This window comes from Bos indicus, chromosome 23 (genome assembly GCF_029378745.1).
Source record: "Bos indicus isolate NIAB-ARS_2022 breed Sahiwal x Tharparkar chromosome 23, NIAB-ARS_B.indTharparkar_mat_pri_1.0, whole genome shotgun sequence".
In the NCBI taxonomy this organism is placed as follows: Eukaryota; Metazoa; Chordata; class Mammalia; order Artiodactyla; family Bovidae; genus Bos; species Bos indicus.
In genome coordinates, this window is record NC_091782.1 from 10,956,346 (window position 1) to 10,981,226 (window position 24,881).

General features: G+C 52.8%; 2 protein-coding genes across 2 annotated transcripts in view; both read right to left on the reverse strand.

Annotated features, from left to right (window-relative positions):
* TEAD3 (TEA domain transcription factor 3) overlaps window positions 1-3,552 on the reverse strand; it is a 23,814-nt gene extending 20,262 nt beyond the window's left edge. The window contains exons 1-2 of the mRNA XM_070778392.1: window positions 3,535-3,552; window positions 2,488-2,878 (exon numbers count right to left, since the gene is read on the reverse strand). Of these exons, the coding sequence (XP_070634493.1) occupies window positions 2,488-2,878; window positions 3,535-3,552 (409 nt within the window). The remainder of the gene's footprint in view (window positions 1-2,487; window positions 2,879-3,534) is intronic.
* On the reverse strand, window positions 3,212-18,352 carry TULP1 (TUB like protein 1). The gene is made up of 15 exons (XM_019986346.2): window positions 18,237-18,352; window positions 18,087-18,138; window positions 17,639-17,717; window positions 17,238-17,405; window positions 16,426-16,575; window positions 15,086-15,187; window positions 14,882-14,998; window positions 14,451-14,569; window positions 11,258-11,263; window positions 10,992-11,162; window positions 10,716-10,828; window positions 9,597-9,708; window positions 9,417-9,515; window positions 6,875-7,046; window positions 3,212-4,085 (listed from the first exon to the last, which is right to left on the reverse strand). The coding sequence occupies exons 1-15, from the start codon at window positions 18,281-18,283 to the stop codon at window positions 3,952-3,954; spliced, it is 1,641 nt and encodes a 546-aa protein (XP_019841905.1). The 5' UTR covers window positions 18,284-18,352; the 3' UTR covers window positions 3,212-3,951.
* Between the last annotated feature and the right edge of the window lie 6,529 nt (window positions 18,353-24,881).

A 24,881-nucleotide genomic window follows, 5' to 3' on the forward strand; every position in this document is an offset into this window, starting at 1 on the left:
GGGCTAGGCCACAGGGACAGGGCCAAGTGTGATCAGCTGGTCTCCACCCCAGCTCTGAGCAGAGAAGCTCCCGCCATGACCCCAGGGGTCCACGGAGACCTGGATCCTCAACACTACCCCTTAAACCCCACATGGGAAGCAGAGGCTGGGACCTCCCGGCCACCTCCATGGAGAGCTGCAGTCTTGGGAGCCCTCTTTCTTGGCTCCTTGGGGCCTGGCACCACCAGCTCCCCCCGCCACCCCGAATGGTCCTCTCTGTGAGCCGGACCCCTTGGCTCCTCTCCCTTCCTGAGCGAAGAGGTGGATAGGACTGGGAGTTTTTGCTCCCTTCCAGCTTCCACCCTGAGCCCTCAGAGGGGTCTGGGAGAGGGCTGGCCATCCAGGTGGCCTCTGAACACCATTCATTGCCAGACCCCACAGCCAGTTCCCAGGGCTGTTCTCTGACTCCACCTGGCCCCCCTGGCCCTCCTGATGGCTGCTGCCTTAACCTTCTCAGCCCCTCTCACTGGCTTCGCTGTCTTCAGTCAACCCCCGGTCAGCCCTGTTTCTTCCTTAGACCCACTTTGATCACCCACTCACCTCTCCAGATCCCACCAGGTTCAGTTTCCATGATGGGAAGGCCAACTGACCAGGAACCAAAAAGAGACTTGGAGAAGCTCAGAGAAAAGGGACCAGAGAAGTCCTGGATTCCAAGCAGGGAAACTGAGGCCCACCGCCGAGCTGAGGCCAGATCTCTTAAGTTCTTGGCCTCCTCTGTTTGAGATGTCTCCTTTTCATTTTAATATTTCCCCAGCTGTTCAGAATGTGCCAAGATCTGCAAACCTGAGGGTGAATGTGGGAGCAGAGCCCAGGACACACACATACACACAGCTCTGACCTGGGCATCACTGACCATCCTACTCAGCCAAATGCACTAATTAGCATTAATTACTGTTCCCTCCCTGGGGGGGCGGGGAGTGATGGTAGAGGAAGGCCCATGAGGTTGAGACTCCCATTGGATCCCAGCCTCTCTCTGAGGAGGGGGCATTTGGGGTCCCATGAGTCCCCCCTCATCATATACCCTAGTCCTAGAAAAGACATCTGTCCATTGCCTGCTCACAGGGTGAGCAGGGATCCAGGAAGACCCCAGAACCATGGTCTGTGGTGGCAACTCTATGGGGAAAAAGAGCTGCCAGAATCTGGGTGGGAGGAAGACCTCATTTCTCACCAAAACTAACTTTTGGCAACTTCAGATTTCCCTCCTTGCCCCAGGCTGCCCCCAGCATTCTGGCCAACGAGGTGTCCTGGCCCCCCTGCTCTGGGGCTGCAGGAGGTGGGATACACAGAGCCGCCCTGGGCACCAGCCCCTCTGAGCTGTGTCCAGCCCCCACCCCCACCCCCTGCTCTACTCGGCTACAAGTTCAGGCCTGACCTGGTTCTGCCTCTACCTGGAGAGAGAAAAGACACAGAGGGAGCTGTGAGGGACGGCTTCCCTCCCCTGAGAAGCTCTACCCCAAGGCCTCAATCCCCCTTGTTCACAGAAAAAAAAAAAATCTCGCAGCCCTGGATGAGGGCCCCTCTCCCGGAAAGGTGACACGGTGGGGTCTGGTCTCAATGACACTGCCCCAGGGCCCCGCTAGGCTGGAAAACAGAGGCAGACAGGCGCTCCCAGCTCTCCTTCCCCAGGCAGGAGTAGAGGGCATGACAGACAATGGTGGGGGTGGTGAGTGTGTGGTGGGGCTTAGGGTTAGAGGAGACAAGCCGCCTTCAAGTCCTCTAAAGTCTAAACACGGGCTCTGACGAAGTGTGTGGCCAAGACAAGGCCCCAAATCCAGTCCCCTTCGGAACCAGGCTCACAGAGCTCAGGGCTGGAACTCTGAAACTTCCACCCCGACGCCGGCGGCAGAAATGAAGGCAACTTAAGCCCCTGCCCCATCAGGGGGCACACGCCCGGGGTCGTGAAGCTTGGCTGCCAGAGACCGTCCACAGTCCGGCGCGGCTGCGGGCACCGCGCGCGGGAGCCAGCCTGGGCGCCCGGAGGCCCGGCCCGAGGCCTGCGTGGAGCTGGGGCCGGGCGGGCTCCGAGACAGCGCCAGCCGGGAGTCCAAAGGGCGGCGGGGCCCGAGGCTGGGCGCTGCGGGGACGAGCTCCCCGGTGGCAGGCCCCCCCAACCCCAGACTGTGCGGGCCCCCGAACCCCGACCTCGACACCCCCAAATGCGGACGTCTGGACAGGCGCTGGCACCGGGGCCAGGCTCGCGGCTCCCCGACCTCCCCCCGAACAACTCGTCCGGGTCGCGGGGGGTTGGTGGGAGGGTGGGCGGGGCTTCCCGGAGAGCTTCTCCCCCTTTCCTCTAAACTTCCCGGCACCCAGATCCGGGGCTCAGGCTCAGGCTGGACAATGGCTCTGGGAACCAGCCCCCCCTTGACTGCTCCCCACCCCCCAAAGCACCGACCAACCACACCACCTCTCCCAGCGGGGCCTCCTCCCGGCGTCCGCCCGGCTTACCTGGTCCGATCTCGCGGGGGCGCTCCGGCCGGGCGGCTCCGCCGGGCCCGAGGGAGCGAAGAGGGGGGCCGGGGGAGGGGGGTCGTGGGGAGGGGGCTGACCGGAATGTGCGGAATGAGCCGGGCCGGAGCGGGAGGCGCCGGGCGCGGAGGAGGGAGCGAGCCGCACGGAAAGTTTGTGTTGAGGAGCCCGGGCTGGGGGTGGGGGCTGCGGGGAAGGAGGGGGCGGGGCGCGGAGCGGGGCGGGCACCGGCCGCGAGGGCGGGGCCGCGCGGGGCCGCCCCCCGCCGGCGACCGGGCCGCCCACCCCGGGGCTCCGGGACCCCCGCGGCAGCCCGCCCGGCCTCTCCGCGCCCGGGCGCCTCGCTCCTCGCCCGCCCGGAGCGGCGCTCCTAACCTGCCTGGAACGCCGGGCTCTACTCCCCCACCTCCCCGGTTCCCCGCCGGAATCTGGGGCTCCGGCCTGGGCGGGGCCGGGGGCGGAGCTCCCGCCTCGAGGGCAGGACTCCCGTCGGGGCCCTGGCGCGGGTGCCGCGTCACTAGGAGCCCGGCGGAGCCTCGGGGCGCACGGGCCTCGGGCTCCTCACTCTCCACCCCCCCAGTCCCGAGCGGCCGAGGCGGAGCGTCCTCTCCGGCCCGGGGGCCCGCACCCCCGACTCCCGGGGCCCCAGAACCGGTCCCGCCCTAGAGGCTGCGCCCGCCCTGCCCGAACCCGGTTTGTCTGGTTCTCCCCGAGAGGCTTGTTTCTCGAATTTCTCCCTTTCCCCCTCTTCCTGGACCTCCGGGGCCCTCCCTCTCGTCCCGGCTCCCCGGGGGCCCCCGCAGGGGGCGTCTCGACACCGCGAGCCCCGCCGAGTTTCGGTAGGACCCGCGATGGGCGCGTGGGAGGGGACGCGGGAGCGCCTCGGGGCCCGAGCGGGACGGGGGTGGGGGAACGGAGGCCTCCAGCCCGCCCCCCGGACCCCTCCCGCCGCCTCGTTCTCCGCACGCGCTGAAGAACCGCTGTCCGTCCTGGCCTAGGAAGCGGCTTTATTGGGGGTGTTGGTACCGGCTCTCCGTCCCCCATCACCTGCCCCCTCCTCTGAGCCCCCGCCGGCTCCTCCGAGCCCTAGTACAGTCCCAGAGGGGGTTAAAACAACACTGACTACTGCTCCTGGACAGGAAGTGACTGGGGCGCGGGGCGGGGGTGGTGTTGGTGAAGCGGCGCAGCCTAGCTCCGCGACCAGATGTGCAGCTCCAACTCCAGATGTTCTTCATCTCCGTCCGAACCGCCGTCTGAGCTCCTCCCCCCACCCCACCGTGCCAGGCTGGGCAGTGAATGAAGGTCACCCGGAGACGGTGAGGGGTCAGCCCCCCGACAAGGGAGAAGTCTTCATCGAGAGGCTCTGGTGAAGGGACCGTGCAAGCCTCCAACGTGAATCCTTTTCCCAGCCCTGGCGGGCGGGCGCTGGGGATATCACTAGGATCACTCGCAGGCCAGCTTCCCGTCGAAACTGGAGAGGGCGATGGCGAACGCCTGCAGGGCGCACAGCGGGTACCGGTAGTCTAGGGTGAAGGCGTCCTCGGCCACGCGGCCAAACTGCAGCACGATGTAGTCGGCTATGGACACAGACACGGGTGGGGGCGGCCTGAGACCTCGCGGGCTCTGTCCTGGCAGACGAAGCCCTCATCATTGAGGGAAGGGCCCCCATCCTTGCACTGGGATCCCAGTCCTTAGCCACCATGTCAGTCACCCTCCATCCATGCACCCTCTTATCTCACCCAATAAGCCTGCCTGCCGCCGTACCCGCCACTGTAAGCCCCCGAGGGCAAGGACCCTGCCTTACCTTCTACTGCCCAGGGCTAGGCAGATGACCTGCCCGCATTGTAGTAACCAGTCAAACTTGCTTATGCCTAGAATCCTTCCTTTCCAACTAAAGCGATTTTACCCCATTCTTCTCATCCCAGACCCCAAGTCCTGAGACCACCAGCCTCATGGCCTCAACCAGTGCCCTCACTCAGCCCCTACCTCATATCTGGCCCAGGTTCCCAGCCCCCATCCCAACACTTCCCCCGGCATCCATGGGACAGGATGTTGCTAAAAATACCCCCAACCCAGGCAGACCAGGCTCCACCCGAAATGTGATCTGGAGATGGGTTTTTAAGACTTCAGGACAGATGACACTGGGGGCACATCCCTAGGATGGAGTGGGGGTGGGGAGCTCGTTCAATGTTAACCAATCCTGGGAACCTGGAAAATCCCTAGGAGATACTGCTCCGTATCCAAATCCCTTCAACCTAGTGGGGACCTCTTCCCCAGGCTTGTAACGGGATGTTTTTGTGTTCTGAGTATATCTTTTTTTCCCTAATTCTACGATGGCAGGCCTTTGACCTCACTGGAAAGAGAATAGAAATGCTTGACTTATACTTCCTACTCCTGAAAGACAATCATCTTGATGGGGTTAGGAGTGGGGCACTGGAGACAGACTACCTGGGTTCTAACCCCAGCTCTGCCTTCACAAGCTGTAAGTTACTCAACCTCTCTGCACCTCGGTTTTCTCATCTGCCAAATGCTGTTCCGTCGCTAAGTCATGTCTGATACTTTGTGACTCCATAGACTGCAGCACGCCAGCCTCCTCTGTCCTTCCAATAGGGATAATAATAATACCTTCCTCACAGGGTTGTTGAAAAGACTTAATGAATCAGTATCTGTGAAGTCCTGAGAACACTGTCTGGTCCACAGAAAGCACTGTGTGTTTCTGCAATAAAATTTGAGGGCCAGGGTAAGTAATGCCTGCAGTTGCTGAGAGACTTGGGTAAGGGACTGCCCTCTCTGAGCCTCAGCATCCTCTCTGGCCACATAGGGGTTGGGCTATAAGTTTTGGGGGTTTTTTCATATTTATTTTTATTGATTTGGCTGTGCTGAGTCTTAGTGGCTGCATGTGGGACCGAGTACCCTGACCAGGGGCTGAACCTGGGCCCCCCGCACTGGGAGCATGGAGTCTTAGCCACAGGACCACCAGGGAAGTGCCCATAAGTTTGTTTTTTTTAACTTTTACTTTTGGCAGAGCCTCGTGGCTTTTAGGCTCCACTTTCAGTACATGATGCAGAGTACATCATGAGAAACGCTGGGCTGGAAGAAGCACAAGCTGGAATCAAGATTGCTGGGAGAAATATCAATAACCTCAGATATGCAGATGACACCACCCTTATGGCAGAAAGTGAAGGAACTAAAAAGCCTCTTGATGAACGTGAAAGAGGAGAGTGAAAAAGTTGGCTTAAAGCTCTATATTCAGAAAACTAAGATCATGGCATCTGGTCCCATCACTTCATGGGAAATAGATGGGGAAACAGTGTCAGACTTTATTTTGGGGGGCTCCAAAATCACTGCAGATGGTGATTGCAGCCATGAAATTAAAAGACGCTCACTCCTTGGAAGGAAAGTTATGACCAACCTAGATAGCATATTAAAAAGCAGAGATATTACTTTGCCAACAAAGGTCCATCTAGTCAAGGCTATGCTTTTTTCAGTGGTCATGTATGGATGTGAGAGTTGGACTGTGAAGAAAGCTGAGCACCAAAGAATTGATGCTTTTGAACTATGGTGTTGGAGAAGACTCTTGAGAGTCCCTTGGACTGCAAGGAGATCCAGCCAGTCCATTCTGAAGGAGATCAGCCCTGGGTGTTCATTGGAAGGACTGATGCTGAGGCTGAAACTCCAATACTTTAGCCACCTCATGCGAAGAGTTGACTCATTGGAAAAGACTCTGATGCTGGGAGGGATTGGGGGCAGGAGAAGAAGGGGACGACAGAGGATGAGATGGCTGGATGGCATCACCGACTCGATGCACATGAGTCTGGGTGAACTCCGGGCGTTGGTGATGGACAGGGAGGCCTGGCATGCTGCGATTCATGGGGTCGCAAAGAGTTGGACACAACTGAGCAACTGAACTGAACTGCAGTATCTTATTTCCCTGACAAGGCCATGGCAGTGAAAGTACCAAGTCCTAACCACTGGACCGCCTGGGAACTCCCTTTCAGTGGTTTTTAAACTCTAGCAGCGTAACTGTCCCTTCAACGCAGTCTTACCCAAAACAGCCCAGCATCTGCCCAGGCTCTGGTCAGTGCTAGGACGAGGCCCTGAAAACAATGCACCTGAAGACAGCTGCTTGGAATATCTGAGGCTCTTTGGGGGGTACAATGTGAGTGCCCCCACAGGAGAGAGTGACCTTCCTGAATGTTCTGGCTCCAGGGATAAAGGCCAGCTCCACTCCAGCACGCGCATGCGTGTGTGTGTGTGAGAGAGAGAGAGGGAGATGGCAGGGGGAGAGGGGAGGGAAAGACCTGAGTGAGGTTTGGGGTCTTGGAGGTGGTGGGGAACAGCCTGGCTTGTGTCCTCAGATACTCACGGTCATCAGCGTGGACAATCTGGAAATTCTTGACTGAGGCCTGGGTGACTCGGCCTTGGAAGTTGAGGGTGTAGGAGCCACTGTCTTCGTTCCAGATGGGGGGCTTGTTGTGCAGCTCGATGAGGCTCTCCAGTGTCTTGTTCTGCCAGCGCACCAGCAGCCCGTCGCTGGCCTGGGGTGTGAGGGGTGGGCAGTATTAGGGGCAGGATAGTGAGAGCTGGCTGAGATATCTTGGGACTAACAGGGTGGGGCAGTGGCTGGGGACCTGTGGTGCTTTTATGTATGTGTGCAGCCTGGGTGTCAATGGCCATGGTGGCCAGGGTTTCTTTGAGTACACCCACAGTGTCTGTGGCATCCACCTGGCCAGGATGTACGTCTGGGAGAATGGGCTCGGCTGTAGGACGCCAAAGTGGAGAGTTGGAAAGTGAAAAGTAGCATCTGCCGCACAGGTGGGGCTCTGTGCCATCGGTCCCAAGGGGTCTTAGGCCACACGCTAGCATCTATCACAAGGATGAACCAGATATTCTAGGATTTACAAGGAGCTCACAGTTGAGCTTCAAGAGATGTATAGGTACAGAGTAGTTAAAATGTCCTGGAAGAGTTTCTGGAAGGAAGGAGCAGGGTCTATATGAGACATGTATTTCTTTTCTTGGTTTCTTGTCACCTGTTCACGTTCATGGCTTAGAATGAGTCCACTCAAGATTGTGTCCTCCAAGAAGCCTTGTGACCCCAAGTCTGACTTAAATGTCTTAGCTCTGAATTTCCTCGCTCTTATGATTTCTCCCACTGCACTAACAGTGCAGACAGGACAGAATTAGATACCCTAACAGCAGGCGCAGTATTTGACTAATGGCTCTGTGCCTTACAGATGACAGGGGATGAGATGATTGGGTGACATCACTGACTCAATGGACATGAGTTTGAGCAGGTTCTGGGAGCTGGTGATGGACAGGGAGGCCTGGCATGCTGCAGTCCATGGGGTCACAGAGAGTCGGACACGCCTGAGTGACTGAAGTGAACTGAACTGAACTCTGTGCCTTAGTTTCCCTCATAACAGGGTGTTGTGAAGATTAAATGATTAATAGTGCATGAAGTGTTGTTTTGAGCAGTTCCTCACACAGAGTAAATGTTCAATAAATATCAGATATTGTTTTGATGGTACCTCTTGTATTGATTTTACATTCTCAACACCTGGCATTAATAAATGATTGTAGAATGAATGAACTGATGATGAAGAGATTCAGAGCAGCTCTGGGTGTCAGTTCCTACTAAGCCCAAGGGAGGCACCGCCTTTGGAGGATCCGTGTGTCTATTCCAGGATGGGAGGAGCAGTTGTGGAACACACAGGCTCCTAAAGACAGGAGCCACCCAGGGCTTGTGCCCCATGGGTTGGCCAGGTCTCTGATTATTCCATTGTGGCTTTCCAGCAGGGAAAGATGTGTGATCAGCTGATGGGAGTATTCTTTTTCATTGTAAATGAGTAAAGTGACATCACTGTGAGTATGAGACATGCCAGTCAACCGTCTCTGAAATCCCGGGCTCACTCAGCTTGCAATGCTGAGGGGCAAAGCATGGGTCTGACACACTGAAGGAGGCCCCCTCTCTCTGGGCCAGCTCTCCATCTTGCCCTACATCTCACTCACACACACACACACACACACACACACACACACACAAAACAGCCTTTGCTTTTTAAAATATGTCAAATCATATCACTCCTTTGCCCAAAGCCCTGCTGTTCCTGTTTCTCTGAGTAAAAACCAGCTACACAGGCTCAGCTGCCCCTCACTCTCACCTCTCTGACCTCATCTTCCTCCAGCCACCGTGGCCAGCTTGCTGCTCCTCAAACTCAGCAGGCACTCTCCTGCCTCAGGGCCTTTGCACTGGCTCTTCTCCCTGCCTGCATGATCTTTTCCCAGATATCTGCAGGGTTGCTCCTCACCTCCTTCAAATTTCATCTGCTCAGTGAGGCCCACTCTGACCACTGAATTTAAATCACACCTACACACACACATCTCATCTCCTTTCCCTGTTCAACTTTTTCTCCACCCCCCCCCCCCCCCCCGCTACAGTAAAAACCACTTTCTAACACACTACACAATTTACTTACTTATCACAGACTTTGTCTACCGTTTGTCTCCCTCCACTAGAATGCCAGGTTCATGAGGGTAGATCTTCGTTTTGTTGACTGATGTCTGCAGTTGCCTAGACTAATACTTGGTACTCAATGTATGTGTGTTGAATGAATATATGAATGAATGATTTTGATGTACACTAAAAAAAAAACAAAACACACGAACACAACTAACCAACCCTATTGTGCTCGTTTCAGTGAGTTCAATGAAAACCCTCCAAACTGAATCTATTGTGCAAGTTGCCAGAATGAATTTGTGACGGGGCAATGGGTGTGCTCCGGGTTGGGTATGGGGTAGGCCGAACACCCCTTCCCCACCCCACAGGGCTTCCTGGAAGTGGGTTACAAGCCGGTAACTAGGGAGCAAGACCCACAGGGAAAGGCGTGTCAGGGAGGTGCGGGGCTCACGTTGCGAGGCCGAATGGGCACCCTTTCGTTGTCGGAATTCATGCCAGGAATGATGACCGTCATGCGCCGGGGACCTCGGAAGCCCAGCACATTGGTTTCCTGGGAGGGAGATTCGCATTAGACCACTCGGCGAGGGAAGGGGCCTGCCCTAGGGCATACGGGGACAGAAGGCGCTCTCACGTAGATCACGGCCGCCAGCTCCTGCCGAAGGCTCCCCACGTCCGTGCTACCGCCGCGGTGCGGGTTCTGCCCATTGTCAAAGACAGTAAAGCGGTTCCCCAGGAGGTTGGACCTGCGAGCAGGGTGGAGCTGGGGGCGGGGCTGAGGGGGTTCCACACCCCTTCTTCCAGACCCCTCCTCACAGCCAAGCTTAAGAGCTTTCTGCCTCAAGCATGGGTGTGTCTTAGGACCCTGCCCCTGGCTTTCTGCATGAAGTCTTTTTAAAACCTGGATCTACAGGGAGACTGGGCAGCTTTCAAACCTCAGCTCTTACTAGCTGTATGACCCCAGGCAAGTGACTTAAACTCTTAGCCTCAACTTCCGCATCTGTAAAATGGGCGTGGTAATAATATTTTCTATCAATTTGGTTGATAAAATTATTGAATGGATTAATATTTGCAAATTACCTAGAAATACCTCTGACACAGAGGTAGGCCTTACATATGTGCTTGGTAAAGACATAAAGAAATAAAGCCTGACTTGGGGACTCACTTTCTCCTCATCTCTCAGATTTGTGGTGAGGACTGGATGAGCTATATGGGGAGACATAACACAGGGTGGGTGCTGACTCTTTCGTTGGGTCAGTTAGTAACTGTTTGTTGAATAGCTACTATGTGCCAGGTGCTAGGAATTCAACCATGAACAAGACAGGCATAATCCCTGCTTCATGGACTTTATGCCCTACTCCGAGTGAGGTCCCAGAACCAGCAGCATGGGCATCACCCCAGTGCGTCTTAGAAATGCAGAAGCTCACTCCCAGCCCAGACCCTCTGAACCCAATTTTTTTTTTTTTTTTTTTTTTGCCTCACCCTGGGGCTTGCAAGATCTCAGTTTCCCAGACCAGGGATTGAATCCAGGCCACCACAGTGAAAGTCCAGAATCTTAACCTCTAGACCACCAGAGGACTCGCCTCACTGAACCATTTGAAGAAGATCCCCAAGTGATCTACATGCATCAAAGCGGACAAGTGTCCATGTATATAGAGAAGCCCGGGGCCGGGGGACAATTCCAGAGTGTCTGAGGTGGGGCACTCTGCACAGCGGGCCAGAGGTGACTGGCCCCCAAGCTCCGCAGCCCCACCTCAGCTTCCCAATGAAATTCTCCCCTCCTCGGGACAGATTGGTGGGATCGCTAGAGATGAGGTAGTTGGCGGTCTTGCTGCGTTTCCGCTTCCTGCCGGCCAAGAGAAACACCTGGGGAGAGGGGCAGAGGAGAAGCGCTGGAAGACAGAGGCGAGCAGGAGGGGAGTGCGGGGAGGGGAAGGCCCGTTTGCCCCCCAGCTCCCACCCCCATTCTGGCTCTCGACTGGGGTCCGGGCCCCTCCCCTCTCCCTTCTCCCTCCCTCCTCCAACCCACCTTCTTCTCAGTGTCCAGGTGCAGGAAGTAGGAGGGATACAGGCCCCGATCCATGCCCTTCTTGTCCCGGGTCAGCCGGCAGCGGACCGTCCGGCCCTGGGGGGCAGGCCGAAGCACGAACTCCTGGGGTTCGTCCACTTCCACGGGTGGGGATGGGGCCCTGTCCTCCTTCTGAGTGAGGGCAGAGGGTGCGTCAGCCCCAGAGCACCATCTCCCCCAGCCCTCGGCAGAAGGTCCGGAGCCCGGAGGCAGGCAGGGCAACTCACCGCTTTCTGTTTGGGGGAGAGAACAGAGGCTGTTCCAGGGGTCGCCCTGGGCCCCTCAGCCTCCCCCGAAGCTCGCCAGGCTGTGGGGAGCTTTGTGCTTTATTAAGATTCTGTTTAGCTTGTGGTTAAGAGCCAAGGCTCTGGGGCCAGGCAGCTTGGGTTCAAATCCTGGTTCCACCACTAACTGTCTATGATGTTTGTTAATTTTTAACGTCGCCGTGACTCAGTTCGGTTCACCTGAGAAGTATGCAGGATGGGGGTGGATACCTGGGACAGACCTTAGTTTATGTATTTAACAGACACTCATAGTAAGTCTACCGATGTGCCAGGAATTATTCTATGCACTTTCCAAGTGTTCCTCTTTGGAATATTATCATTCTTCTTATCTATAGCTACTGAGGTGGTTGGTCTCTTTATACAGGTGAAGAAGCTGAGGCTCAGAAAGGCTTAATAACTTGCCCAAATTCACATAGTTAGTAAGAGCTGTAGCTGGATGTTGACTGCTGCCCAGTCTTCTGTTAGATGCACAGCCTGTCAAAAGACCTTCCATCACATGGATGCTCTTAGGAAGTGAACTGAGCTGAGGCTGAAGATTTGGGTTACTGTGTTCTAGGCACATGGCGTTAGAAGTGTTAGCTACTACTGTTACTATGTGCGTGCAGGTGTGCTAAGTCACTTCAGTTGTGTCTGACTTTTTGTGACAAGGAAATGGCACCCCACTCCAGTACTCTTGCCTGGAGAATCCCATGGACGGAGAAGCCTGGTGGGCTACAGTCCATGGGGTCGCAAAGAGTCGGACACAACTGAGTGACTTCACTTTCACTTTCATGGACCACAGCCCACCAGGCTTCTGTCCATGGGATTCTCCAGGCAAGAATACTAGAGTGGGTTGCTGTTCCCACCTCCAGGGGGTTTTCCTGACCCAGGGGTTGAACCTGTGTCTCCAGCATCTCCTGCATTGGCAGGTGGGTTCTTTACCACTAGCGCCACCTGTTAGTTTAACAGAAAGTAAATACCCAATGAATGTAGCAGCCAATCTCCAAGATGGTATTTATACTCTAGTGTAGATCCCTCCCACATTGGTCTCTGTGATCAATGGAATAAGGCTGAAGTGATGGGCGGTCACTTTGAAAGCTAGGTCATAAAAGATATTACAGCTTCTGCCTTGCTCTGTCTCTAGGGCCATTCTTGAACTCTTAAGGCAAGTTGGCTACCACATCATAAGGATACTCAAGGGGCCTCTGGAGAGGCCTCCAGCCAACAATCATGATAGTAAACCAATTTAGAAGTAGATCCTCCATTTCCAGTCAAGGTTTGAGAATGGGTGCAGCCCCAGTTGACATCTCAACTGCAAATTCATGGGACATCCTGAGCCAGAATTACTCTTGCTAAACTACTCCTAGATTTCTTTTCTTTTTGAACTTTTTGTTTTGTATTGGGGTATAGCTGATTAACAATATTATGATAGTTTCAGGCGAACAGTGAAGGGACGCAGCTATACCTATACCTGAATCCATTTTCCCCCAGACTCCTCCCGCATCCAGGCTGCCACATGACATTGAACAGAGTTCCCTGTGCTAGACAGCAGATCCTTGTTGCTTATCCATTTAAAATATAGCAGTGTGTACATATCCGTTCCAAACCCCCTAACTATCCCTTCTGCCTATCCATCCCCCTGGCCACCGTAAATTCGTTCTCTAAGTCTGTGAGTCTGTTCCTAGATTTCTGACTCACAGAAATTAAGAGGATGAAGTGTTGTTTTAAGTTTTGGGGTGGTTTGTTACATAGCAATACAACAAATGAATAAATGAGCTCATTTTGCTCATTGAAAACTTTTAATAACTCTTTGGTTGCATTAGGCCCTAGGGTGGCCTGATTATTGCCCCTCTGTTCTTACAAGGCTAGTACCCTTTGCTCGTATGTTCTGTCCCTCACATGAAGGGCAACCAAGATTCTAACCCCAACTTTCTCAGCAGGGGAGAGAAGGGACTGCCACCTGGGTATGTGCATTTGAGGAGTAAATGCTCTCTGGGAGCCACCAAGAAGCCCTGGTGGGCTGAGGTTGCCCATTTTGCTGAAGACAGGTTTGCACTGGGTGTGAAGTGAGGCTGGTGTTGGGAAGTGGGCCCTTAACCTCTGGGTGAGTGGGCATCTCTTCTCCACTCTAGGCTGCTGCAGAAGAATCTTGGGAAACTCAGGACTATGTTTGGAATGCGGTATGGAGAAAGCTGGAACTCATTTAAACATTTCTACATGGTGAATTTCAAGAGCCTACTATATTAAAGGCTCTGCATGCCTGCATATTCTTTCTGGAAGATAATAAACTGGGCTTTCAGTTTATACATCAGTATCTGGTGATCTCGGCCCATGTGAATCAGTCCCTCGGTGTACAAAGGAATAAACCCACAAAGCTAAGACCCCACCCTCACCCCCCAGGCCCTGCCCTCGGGGTGATCTCTCTATTCGTGGAAGCCTGTTTCTCAAAGGCTTTCATCACCTTCTCCAGCTGGACCCCTCTCTCTTGCTTACTCCAGCTGTGCATGTTGGTACCTGAGTCCTGTTTGTGAGGAGGGGCAGCATTCAATATATTTAACAACATGCTCTGCCCCTGGAGACTGCCCAATCAGAATGGACATGGTAGAGGAAGGTCCTGGAGGCCCTTGAGAGCCAGTGTTAACCCTCTGGTTGCTGGATAGTTAGGTTGCTGGAAGGTTGGGAGGTCCTGGGTGGGAGAGGAAGAAGCATTCTGAGCAGTATCAGAGCAGCAGGGTAGAACTATTTTAATAACTCACAGTCACCTGGCTGTCAGTCAGTCCCTATGCCCAGGGGTGTGTACGCCTGTGCCTGTCTGACTGTGCTCCACCTCCTGGTACAGAAAATGTGTGTGCTTTCAGGCGGGGCCATGCAAGCACCTCCGGCTGTGTCTGATGGTTAGGCTGCAGTGGGGAGGGCTCAGGGCAGACAGCATAAGGCCTCCGGGTAGCCAGTCCCAGCCTGGTGACCCCGCAACTGCCTCTTCTGTTCCTACAAACCTGGTTCCCTTTGTCCTCGTACCCTGTCACCAAAGAGGGAGCTAAGAATTCTAACCCCAAGGGACTCCATTGCCCCAGCCCACGAGGCCCCACACCCAGGTCCCCCAAACCCTGCCACTTCTCCCAGCAGGGACCTCGCCCTCTCCCTTCCAGGCTCCCACCTTTTTGCCTTTTCCCTTGGCTTTGCCCTTCTGATTGCTGTTCTTGGTCATCGCAGCGGCCGCCTCATCGTCCTCCTCCCCTTCCTCCTTCTTCTCCTCTTCGGAGCCTTTGGGAGTTCCTGGGGGTGGAGGGGGAAGCCTGTTTGCACCCTTACCCTGGCAGGGGCACATCACGGTTTACAAGGGACACCCACGCCTCACCTGGACCCCAGTTCACTATTATCGGAAAGCAATAACCTCAGAAAGGTGAAGACCCTGTCCTGAGGCCACACGGCTTATTAAAGTGGGCGTCAAGGCGCCCCCAAGTCTTCCAACTTGAGAACCTCCGCCTTACCCCCTCTGCCTTACCTGCCCCTCCACACTGACAGCTGACTGCCCCTGGACGTCCCGGAACCAGAGCTCACCAGAGCTCACCAAAGCTCACCACCCACCCTTCTTCTTCAGAGTTTTCTCCGCTGGGCACTCCCCGGGAACCAGAAACATGGCTGCTGGTGTCTTCTTCACTGTGCCTGGGCTCACGGAGCAGTCCTTGTCAGCCTCCCCGGACCCTGCTGGTGTGGAAGTGAAGAGGTCACACCCCCACCCCCACCAGCCCCACACCCAGAGACCCTTGCTCCTCTGGAGACTAGGCTCACCTTTCTTCTTCATCTTTCTTATCTTGGTCCCTTCCCCCGCTGGAGCCTCCTTTTTCTTAACTCGAAGAGGTTTCAGTGGGGGGCCAGGGCTTCCCAGATCTCCTGGAAATGGAGGGTGGGGGTTAGACAAAGACGAGTCACACCCTCCACCTCACTCATTGTCCCTTCAGTCCCCTGGGAGGCTCAGAGCTCCTCTGCTTGTCTTGTTTTTAACCCTGAGTCCAGAAAGAACTGAATGAACACCAGGAGTATAATAAGTAGTGAATGAATGAATGCCAGGCCTTCTAAGGAAACTCTGAATCCCACCTCCCACCCCATCTCCATCAGAAATCCTCCAAACCTTCTCTGGTCAGAGTTATAGATAGTCCTCCCACTTCGAGAGGCCCAAGGTCCTAGCTATGTGTCTACATTTACACCAGACCCCAGCACCCACCCGTAGGGCAAGGTGCCCAGCCAGGAAGCCATCACAGTATTTACTCACGAATTGATTTTTATTACAATCACTTTGATACTTTTGTAAAAATTATAAATATAATTCATATTGAGTTTAAAAAAAATTAAAAACTCACCAAGAACATGAAAATCCTCTGCCCTCCCTGGCTCAGCACACCCTGACCAGGGCTGGGAGGATGGTGGTGATGGTGGTGGGGCGGGGGGCACATATTAATTTAAGGATCATTAGAGGGAAGAAGTTTCCCAGGTGGTGCTAGTGGTAAAGAACCCGCCTGCCAATGCAGAGACACAAGAGACGTGAGTTGGATCCCTGGGTTGGGAAGATCCCCTGGAGGAGGACACAGCAACCCACTCCAGTACTCTTGGCTGGAGAATCCCATGGACAGAGGAGCCTGGCGCGCTACAGTCCATGGGGTTGTAAAGAGTAGGACACGACTGAAGTGACTTAGCATACAGCATGCTGCTGCTGCTAAGTCACTTCAATCATGTCTGACTCTGTGCAACCCCATAGATGGCAGCCCACTAGGCTCCCCCATCCCTGGGATTCTCCAGGCAAGAACACTGGAGTGGGTTGCCATTTCCTTCTCCAATGCATGAAAGTGAAAGTGAAGTTGCTCGGGGGTATCCAACCCTCAGCGACCCCATGGACTGCAGCCTACCAGGCTCCTCCGTCCATGGGATTTTCCAGGCAAGAGTACTGGAGTGGGGTGCCATCGCCTTCTCCGATACAGCATGCAGAGGGAAGAAATCACCAAAGGATGGAACACTTGGGTCCAGACACCTGGTAGCTTTCTGATGTCTCAACCCCTGCACATCCATGAACCCCCAGGCCCCTCTGGGGCCAGTTTTGTGTGTCTTTTTGCCCCCTCTGGACCCTCAACACCCACCCTTTGGACCCTGGGCCTTGGTCTTCCTCTCCTTGATGTCTGTAGAAGCCTTCTCTTTGGGGGGTTTCTTGGGAGGCAGGTGGACTCTCTCTTTCTTTTCCTCCTCTTCGTCTTCATCTTCCAGGTCATCCTCTTCCTCCTCCTCATCCCCTGTAGGTAGAAATTCATCAATATGGGGGTTGGGGTGGGTCCTCTAATCTCTGCGGGTCTCTCCAGATTTCTGGGAGGCAGTGAAGGAGCCAGGGGTAGGAGGCTCCCTTCTGGAACAGAAACAGGAGGAAGATTCTCAAAGAATGCGGTGACCCCAAAGTCTTCCACAGCGTGCAAGTCACTCGAGAGCTGGAGTCGGGGTTACGCTGGGGGCTTGGCAATCCTATTCTGGGAAAATGCGCTTCTTTGCAGGCCCTTCTCTCTCTGGCTGTCACACACCCTCCTGGCATCTTTCAGTTTCCCCTTTTCCATCCCTTCTAATGAGACACGTGCCTGCTTCTCCCACTCTGCTTCTCCCTACCCTGGTCTGTCTCTCTTTCTAACTCCCAGCCAGACCCATCTGAGCTCCCCCTTGCCCCTAGTCCTGGTCTAAGGCAGAGCTCTTAACCACTCCTTTGTGCCTCGGTTTCCCCATCCGGAAAATGGGGAAAAGAACACGAGCATAAAGGGTTTCCTAGTTAAGAGCCAAGGCCAGGGATGCAGACGCTGTTTTCCCCAGCTGTCTGCCTCTCTCCCTCTGTTGTTCCTGTCCAACCTCTCCTCTCCAGTCGCCCGCTCCCCTACTGGTCTCCAGACGCCCCCTTCCCTCGGGGTTCGCTCACCGTCCTCCGTGTCCGGGGCGTCTGGGGCGCGGGCTACCAAGAAGGTCTCCCGGGGGTCGCGCTTCTTGGCCTCGGGGTCCCTGAGGAACTTGGTGTAGACTGTTTGCGCTGCCCGGGCCTCAGCCGGTCCCTGCGCGGGCTCCTCCCGCGGCTTCCCCTTCCGCCCGGCTGAGCCGAGATGCGCGGGTCAGGAGCGACCCCCACCTCTTCCTGAGAAGGTGCCCGCCCCCCTCAGGCTCCTCACTCTGGGGGCTCCCCGGGGCTCTGTTTCACTTTGGACACCACTCTCCCGGCTTTCATTCATCCTTTCGCTCTTCCTATCCCCCAGCTCACCCCCCTCCCCTTCGTTCTTCGCCTGCGGGCCTTCCCTCACGGGACCCTGTGCCCCACCCCCAGCCCACCTCCAGGTCTCCGGGGCTTGGATCCTGTGGGGCAGGGAGCCTCTGGGGCTTCTGGCTTTTTCTTCCTCAACTTCTGTCGCTGCGGAGTGGGGGGTCAAGAGGAGGGAGAGGAAGGAAAGGGGCGGGGGGACTCTGAGGGCTGCCCATCACCCTTCTAATCCCTTGAGCCGCCAGAAATAACCGCGGATTATCGGGAGGGGAACTGTGCCCCTTCCTGGGGCACGATGGATGACTCCCTCCCATGTCTCATGGACACCTCCAATGTCCCAAAGTCCAGGTTCCTCCTCACGACACCCCATGCCCCCCCAAACACCCCTTTCCTGCAAGAACAAAATAAAGCCCAAACTTCCAGGGAAGTAAGGACCCCCAGAGGCTGCCCCGCTCGCTCCCAGATCCCCTGTGCTGCGTGAGGGGGCCCTCTGTCTCCTCCCCAAGCCAGGTGACCTACCTGCTTGGTGCGCTGCTGGACCTCGGGGCTCCGGCCTTCCTCCTCGTGTCCGCTGAGGGTAGCAAAGGAATCAGCCTGTCTCCCTCCCCAAACCCTCCATCTGAGCCCCCCACCAGGCTTCAGGTAGGGTGAAGTGGGGGCTTTCCAGACCTGTCTGAGGCCCACACCTCTCGGAGGGTGTCGTCCTGCAGCGGCATGGTGCCCGCGCCTGGCTGCACCCACTTCTCTGGCCACCCTGCAGCTCTAGAAGCTTCCCTGCCCCCGGCCCCAGCTAATCCAGGCTCAGCCTCACCCCCACCTCCTACAGGCTCCCGAGGGTGGCAGGACTGTGGGAGGGGCTTCTGCCCAGAGTACCCTCCCCCTCCCCGCGTCCTGGCCTACTGAGAGAAGAGGCTGAACTCACAAGATCTCAGATCCCCAGCAGCCTGAAGGTTGGTGTCCCTGTACGAGGTCGCCCCACGCCCTGAGCTTTGACTTAGAGATGCTGATTTGTAATTTGGTGGTGGTAAATGGGGCATGGGAAGAAAATATGAGATCAGATCCTGTATGTATCTTCATTTTTCATAAAAAAAGAATCAAGATTTACTAATATTTAATATATATGGATTGACACATGCATGTGTGTATACTTTATAAAGAAATATGCCTATATTCTGGGTGTAAACGTAAATGTTTCTTAATGATAAGGAACATGCTTTTTAAAATATATTTTAGTTAATTTTTATGAATTTTTTTTTAAGTTTTGTTGATTCAGCTAGTTTTTGTTTTTGTTTTGTTTTTTTTTTTTGCCATGCAGCACACAGGATCGTAGTGAGGGATCTTAGTTTCCTCACCAGGGATTGAACTCATGTTCTCTGCATTGGGAGTGCAGAGTCTTAACCACTGGACCACCAGGGAAGTCCTGGAACGTGCTTTTTAAAAAGCTTAAAGACAAGGGAATATAGTGTTGGTATGATTAATATCATGGGAGAGGTTTGGCTAAGTGCAGAGGAAGCTCAGAAGAGGCGCCCAACTGGGGGTCCTAGAGGCTTCCTGAAACCTGATCTAAAACTTGAAAGGGGAGGGGAGTTCTGCAGTCAAAAAAAAAGAAAAGAAAAAAGAAAAGGTGGGATGGTTTATTGCTGGAAAAGGAACAGCAAGGTAGAGACCTAAGGGTTGGAAACACATGTATTCAAAGATCTAGCACTGGGAGGGAGGCAGCCGTCTCTGGCATGGGTCAGCCAGCCCTGAGCACAAGCCTTAAACTCTGCTGCTTAAGAGCTGAACATCCTTGGGTGACTGACTTAACCTCTCTGAGCCTCCGTTTCCTCATTTTATGAAATGGGTTTAACAACAGCACTGACCTGGTAGGGATGGTGTACAGATGAAATGAGATGACAGGTGGAAAGCCACATACAGTAAACGCTCAAAAATCAGTAATTAGAAGGAAAAAAAAAGACAAAAAATTGGTAATTATGTGCCCCTTTTCAGGGCACTTTGGATTCATCTCTGTTTCCTCAGCATTTACAGCACAACTTGGTACATGGTTGGGGTTCATTTTTTGCATCAGTAAATTAGCACTTTTTTTCCTTTTATGCCCACAAGGTTTGTGAGATCTTAGTTCTCTGACCAGAGATTGAACCCAGGCCACAGAAGTGAAGGTGCTGAGTCCTAACCACTGGACTGTCAGGGAATTCCCTATTTCATTTGATTTTCACTGGACAATAGTCCAGTGATATAGGTAAGGTAGAGATTATTATTTCTATTTTATAGGTGGAGAAACTGAGGCCCAGAGAAATGAAGTGACCTGCTTAGTATCGGCCAGATGGTAACCAGAACTGTCTCCTGTCAGAGCTTTTGCTTTTAGCCCTTTTATGTTTTATATGGTCATAATGATTAGATGGATTTTGAATGAAACAGTCTTTTTGTTTTTCTCCACGTCCTTGGTCCACCTGGTCCCAATTTGCCATACATAAATTTCCTAAAATGCTGCTTCTTCAGTTCACACCTTCGCTCCGAAATCATCACTGTGTCCCTACGATCAGGTTTAAATGCGCTGGGCTGGTGTTCTGGGCTCTCCCTGACCTGGCCCCAGTCTGCCTTTCTCACTACAGGGCTGTCTCAAACCCTACTCTCCATCCAGCCCCGTAGGTTTACTTACTGCCTTTGTGCTTCCTCTCCTCCATACTTTTGCTGCAGCCGTTTCATGAAATCCATCCAACCCTCACTCAGTCACTCAGTCGTGTCCGAATCTTTGCAATCACACGGACTGTAGCCTACCAGGCTCCGTCGTCCCTGGGATTCTCCAGGCAAGAACACTGGAGTGGGTTGCCATTTCCTTCTCCAATGCAGGAAAGTGAAAAGTGAAAGTGAAGTCGCTCAGTTGTAAATAGCCCTTAAGGCCCCACTGCTAAGATTCCTCAGTCCTCATCTGCCTCTGAATGTGTGATAACCGGAGCAGCATTTATTGACCAGCTACTGTGCATCAGGTCATTGTTCGCATTCTCTCTCCACTGAGGCAGATAGTAACACCTTGATATTAAAGGTGAGGAAACTCACAGCTGAGAGTCATCAGCAAGCATTTCCTGGGTACCAACTCTGTGCCAAACAGCACTGGTTATACAATGATGGACAAAAGGATGTGGTCCCTGCCCTCATGGAGCTTCCATTCTTGTGAGAAATGGAAGAGAGCAAAGCCATGAATATGCAAATCGCCAGGGAAGCCCAGTTATAATGATATCATTATTATTAATTCTAATAACTGCCAGGAAAGGAAAGAACTGGGTTCCATGAGACTAGCAGGGGGGACCAGTCTGGATTTAGAGGATAGATGAGGCTGAGAAGGGAATTAAAAAAAAATTATTTATTTAAAATATTCGGTCATGCCAGGTCTTAGTTGCAGCTTGTGAAATCTAATTCCCAGACCCGGGATGGAACCCAGGCCCCCTCCATTGGGAGTACAGAGCTTTAGCCACTGGGGCACCAGGGAAGTCCTTGAGAAGGGGATTTTAAACTGAGACCTGAAGGATTTCAAAGACTAGGAAAGAGAATGTTCCAGGTAAAGGGCACAACTTAAGAACATGTTTCCAAGCAACAAAGAACTTGGCATAATGTAGCAGTGGGAGCCACAGCCGCCTCAACCAGGACTTAAGCCTAAGAACCACCCTTCAGAGGGAATCTCTAACCTCAAACATGTCCGAGCCGAGAACCATGGGGAGCCTGGGGCTCAGCGGGCTGTAACCCTAAACATCCAGGTTCCAACCCTGCTGGGGTCCCAGAGACACTTCTCTCTTGCCCACTCTTCTCAAAAGCAAAGATTCCTGAACCCGCCTGTAGGAGGTGTGTGGGCTGAGCTTTGGCCGACACCAGAGATGGACTCTGCTTCTGAGTTGGGGGGCAAATCTGAGCAGCAGAAACTTTAACTTGAAAGAAAAGGTAAATTCACTTCTCAGATCTCTCCTCTTGGGTTGCATGCCTGTGATCAACACTTACATAACAAAGTGTCCATTTAGTTGCTTTTATTTCCTGTTCCGAAGGGTCTCTTGAATCAGCATTGTCTCTGTGCCTTTTGCACGTGGCAGCTGAGGAACACTACAGAGTATTAATTCACAGCAATGTGTACCTACATAAGTCTGGACATGACTTGTGAAGCATGGTAGCAATTCTTCATGTTGGATGAAGAATTGGATGATATTTTAAGAACAGTCCGGTTTTCCTAAAAGTGTTAAATAAGATGAAATTAAAACTTCTAAAAACCATTTAAATTTGATTAATTGGGGGATATTTATTAAGTGTAAACTATATTTGCCTTCAACTTTTAATATATCATTTTGAATATATTCGAGGAAAAGTCACTTTTCGAAACATACATGAAAAATAATTTTAATTAAAAAGTTTAACATTTACTTAGTTACTTTAAGGAGAATGTATTCACATTTTGTACACTTTGAATGCAGTGACATGTTTTTAATCCTTGGAGAGTTAGTCTGGGTCCAGATCATGATAGAAGCAGAAAATAGCCAAATGAAACACAGAAAAGAATAAAAAGAATCTTCAGAGTTTTGTTGGGGACCTTCCCTAGTGGTTCAGCTGGTAAAGAATCTGCCTGCAATGCGGGAGACTTGGGTTTGATCCCTGGGTTGGGAAGAGCCTCTGGAGAAGGGAAAGGCTACCCACTCCAGTATTCTGGCCTGGAGAATTCCATAGTCCATGGGGTTGCAAAGAGTTGGACATGACTGAGTGAGTTTCACTTTCACTTTTCACAGTGGGAAACTTAGAGATGTGTGTGAAACTTAGAGATGGGTCAGTGTTTAGATTTGGGCCAAGGATGGGTAGGTTTAGGATTGGCCATTAAGACTTTGCTGAAAATGAGAGTTTAGTGATAAGATTCATGTCAAGAACACACATAGGGACTTGCTTGGTGGTCCAGTGGCTAAGATTTTGCACTCCAAATACAGGGGGCCTGGGTTTGATCCCTGGTCGGGGAACTAGATCCCACATGCCGCAACTAAGAGTTCTTATGCTGCAATTAAAAGAAAAAAAAAAAAAAAAAAAGATCCCGAATGCTGCAACTAAGGCCTGGAACATTCAAATAAATACCAAAAAAATTTTTTAAAAAAGAACACATATCTTCTGGTACCTTCTGCTCTGACACCAGAACACCAAGCCTCTCCACAAAGAAAAACAAGCTTGAGACTTTGTAACTACACTTTGTTCTGGTCTAAAAATGACATTTCTCTTTGACCATTGGCATTAGTCACCAGACTCAATTCCACTGGAATTTTAGCTATTTCCTAAAATTAAATCTACTTTCAGAAGACAAAGATTTGCTACCACCAATGACTTGGATGCTGATCAATAACGACTCCTACCATGTGCTGGGCGTTGTTCCCAGTGCTTTCAGCTGATTCTTACAGCACACTTGTGTGTCTGTGGCTCAGAGAAGCTAAGTAATTTGTCTAAGGTCACACCGCTGGTGCTTGGTGGAGCCATTCCATGGACAAGCGCCTGCTAGGTGTGCGGTATTCACTTGTGTTATCTCTAGTCCCTGTGGAAACTTTGAAAGGCAGGTGAGCACATGAGTTCACCTCTCCATTTTCTAGACAGTAAAGTGGTGACAATAACTGTATCTGACTTTATGGAAGTTGTGAAAAGCAAATGGATTGATCCACGTTCGGTGCTTAGTGCAGTGCCTGGCATAGAACCGATGTCTTATCAAGGTCAGCTGTGTGGTGCTTTATGTATAAGGAAAGTAGGGCCCAGTCCTAGAGACTCGAACCCAGCCCTCCCTGGCTCAGCCTGTGTGGTGCAAAGGAGAAAAGAGGGGATTTTGGAGAAAGTCTGAAGCAGTGGTTAAGAGCTGGAGATTTTACCCAGAAACAGACCCATGCGTCCTGCTTTTCCATGTCCCAGCGGGGTGACCTTGGGGAAGTTATCCCCCTTGCTTAGAGCCTATTGCCCTGAGCTTCAGTTTCTCAATCTGGCAAAATACATTTGTATCGTGAAAGGATCCATTCAGGTGGGCTTTTCAGAAACCGGGAAACTCCAGCTGCCTCCGGTGTTCAGGCTCTTGGAAAATAGAAAATAGGTCTTAGCTTTGAAATGGCCGATTTTTGTCAGCTTTATTTTGTTGAAGAATGGGGCTTCTTTTATCCATCAGGGTGCTATTGATGTCACATAGCCCCTGGCAGACTGTTCTAGAAGGGAGTTTCTCTCAGTGAGCTCTAGCCTTGCAGTGCCAGGGTCTTAGTCTTTTTTTTTGGCTGCATCGGTTCTCAGCTGTGGCATGTGAACTCTTAGTTGCGGCGTGTGGGGTCTAGTTCCCTGACCAGGCATCAAACCCAGGCCCATGCATTGGGAGCTTGGCGTCTTAGCCACTGGACCACCAGGGAAGTCCCCAGGGTCCTAGTCTTAGCCTTGCTTCTTGGATAAGGAAACAGAGGGTAAGGAAGGTTAAGCCACTGTCCAGGGTCTCACAGGAGGACAGGCGGGAGTGAGCAGGATTCAGGTCAGCTGTTTGAGCTCAGAGCCTGGGCTGAAGGAAGCCCTAGTGACTGTTGGGCGCTGGCCGAAGGAGCTGAAAATGGTGTTCCAGCTTGGTTTTTTCCTCATGGAATGCACAGGCTGTGAGATGAGGTTATTGGGAGGCACAGAGAATAAAACTGGGGCACTGATGTCTCCTCTAGAAAAGGAGAACATGACAAATAATATTACTGGGGTTTATGAAATGCTTGAAATTATTCCTTGCAGTAAAGCAGTGATTGTCAAAGCAGGTTCCCTGGACCAGCAGCATTACTGGGGAACAGTAATGGTTCCCTCGGCATTACTGGGGAACACGTTAGAAGCATGGATGCACAGACCTCACCTCTGACTATCAGCAGCTCTGGGCTGGGGCCCAGCCTTCAGCATTCTAGCATAGCCTCTGGGAATTCACATGCCCACCTGACTCTGAGAACCACTCAGCCCAGCACCGTCTCCAAGAGGCCTTCGAGAAATGAGGATACTATCTCCCCACTGGGTAGTTCCCCACACGTCTCTGAATGATGTCACAGGAGCTATGAAGAAAAGCTCCCTGAGGCCAGGGACTTTGTCCATTCTGTTCACAGCTGTCTCTCCAGGGCCCACGGTGTGTGATGAGTAACTAAATGGGGAGAGAGAGACAAAGAACTGTCTTGGATGCTGTGAATGGGGAGGGGAGACCCCGCCTGTTTCTTATTCTGTCTTGATCCTGCAACATGTGACTCTAGTGTTTCTAGTGTTTAAAGATCCAGATTTCTGGCACAAGTGGGCCCTTAAACACCTGTCTCTCCACCTAGT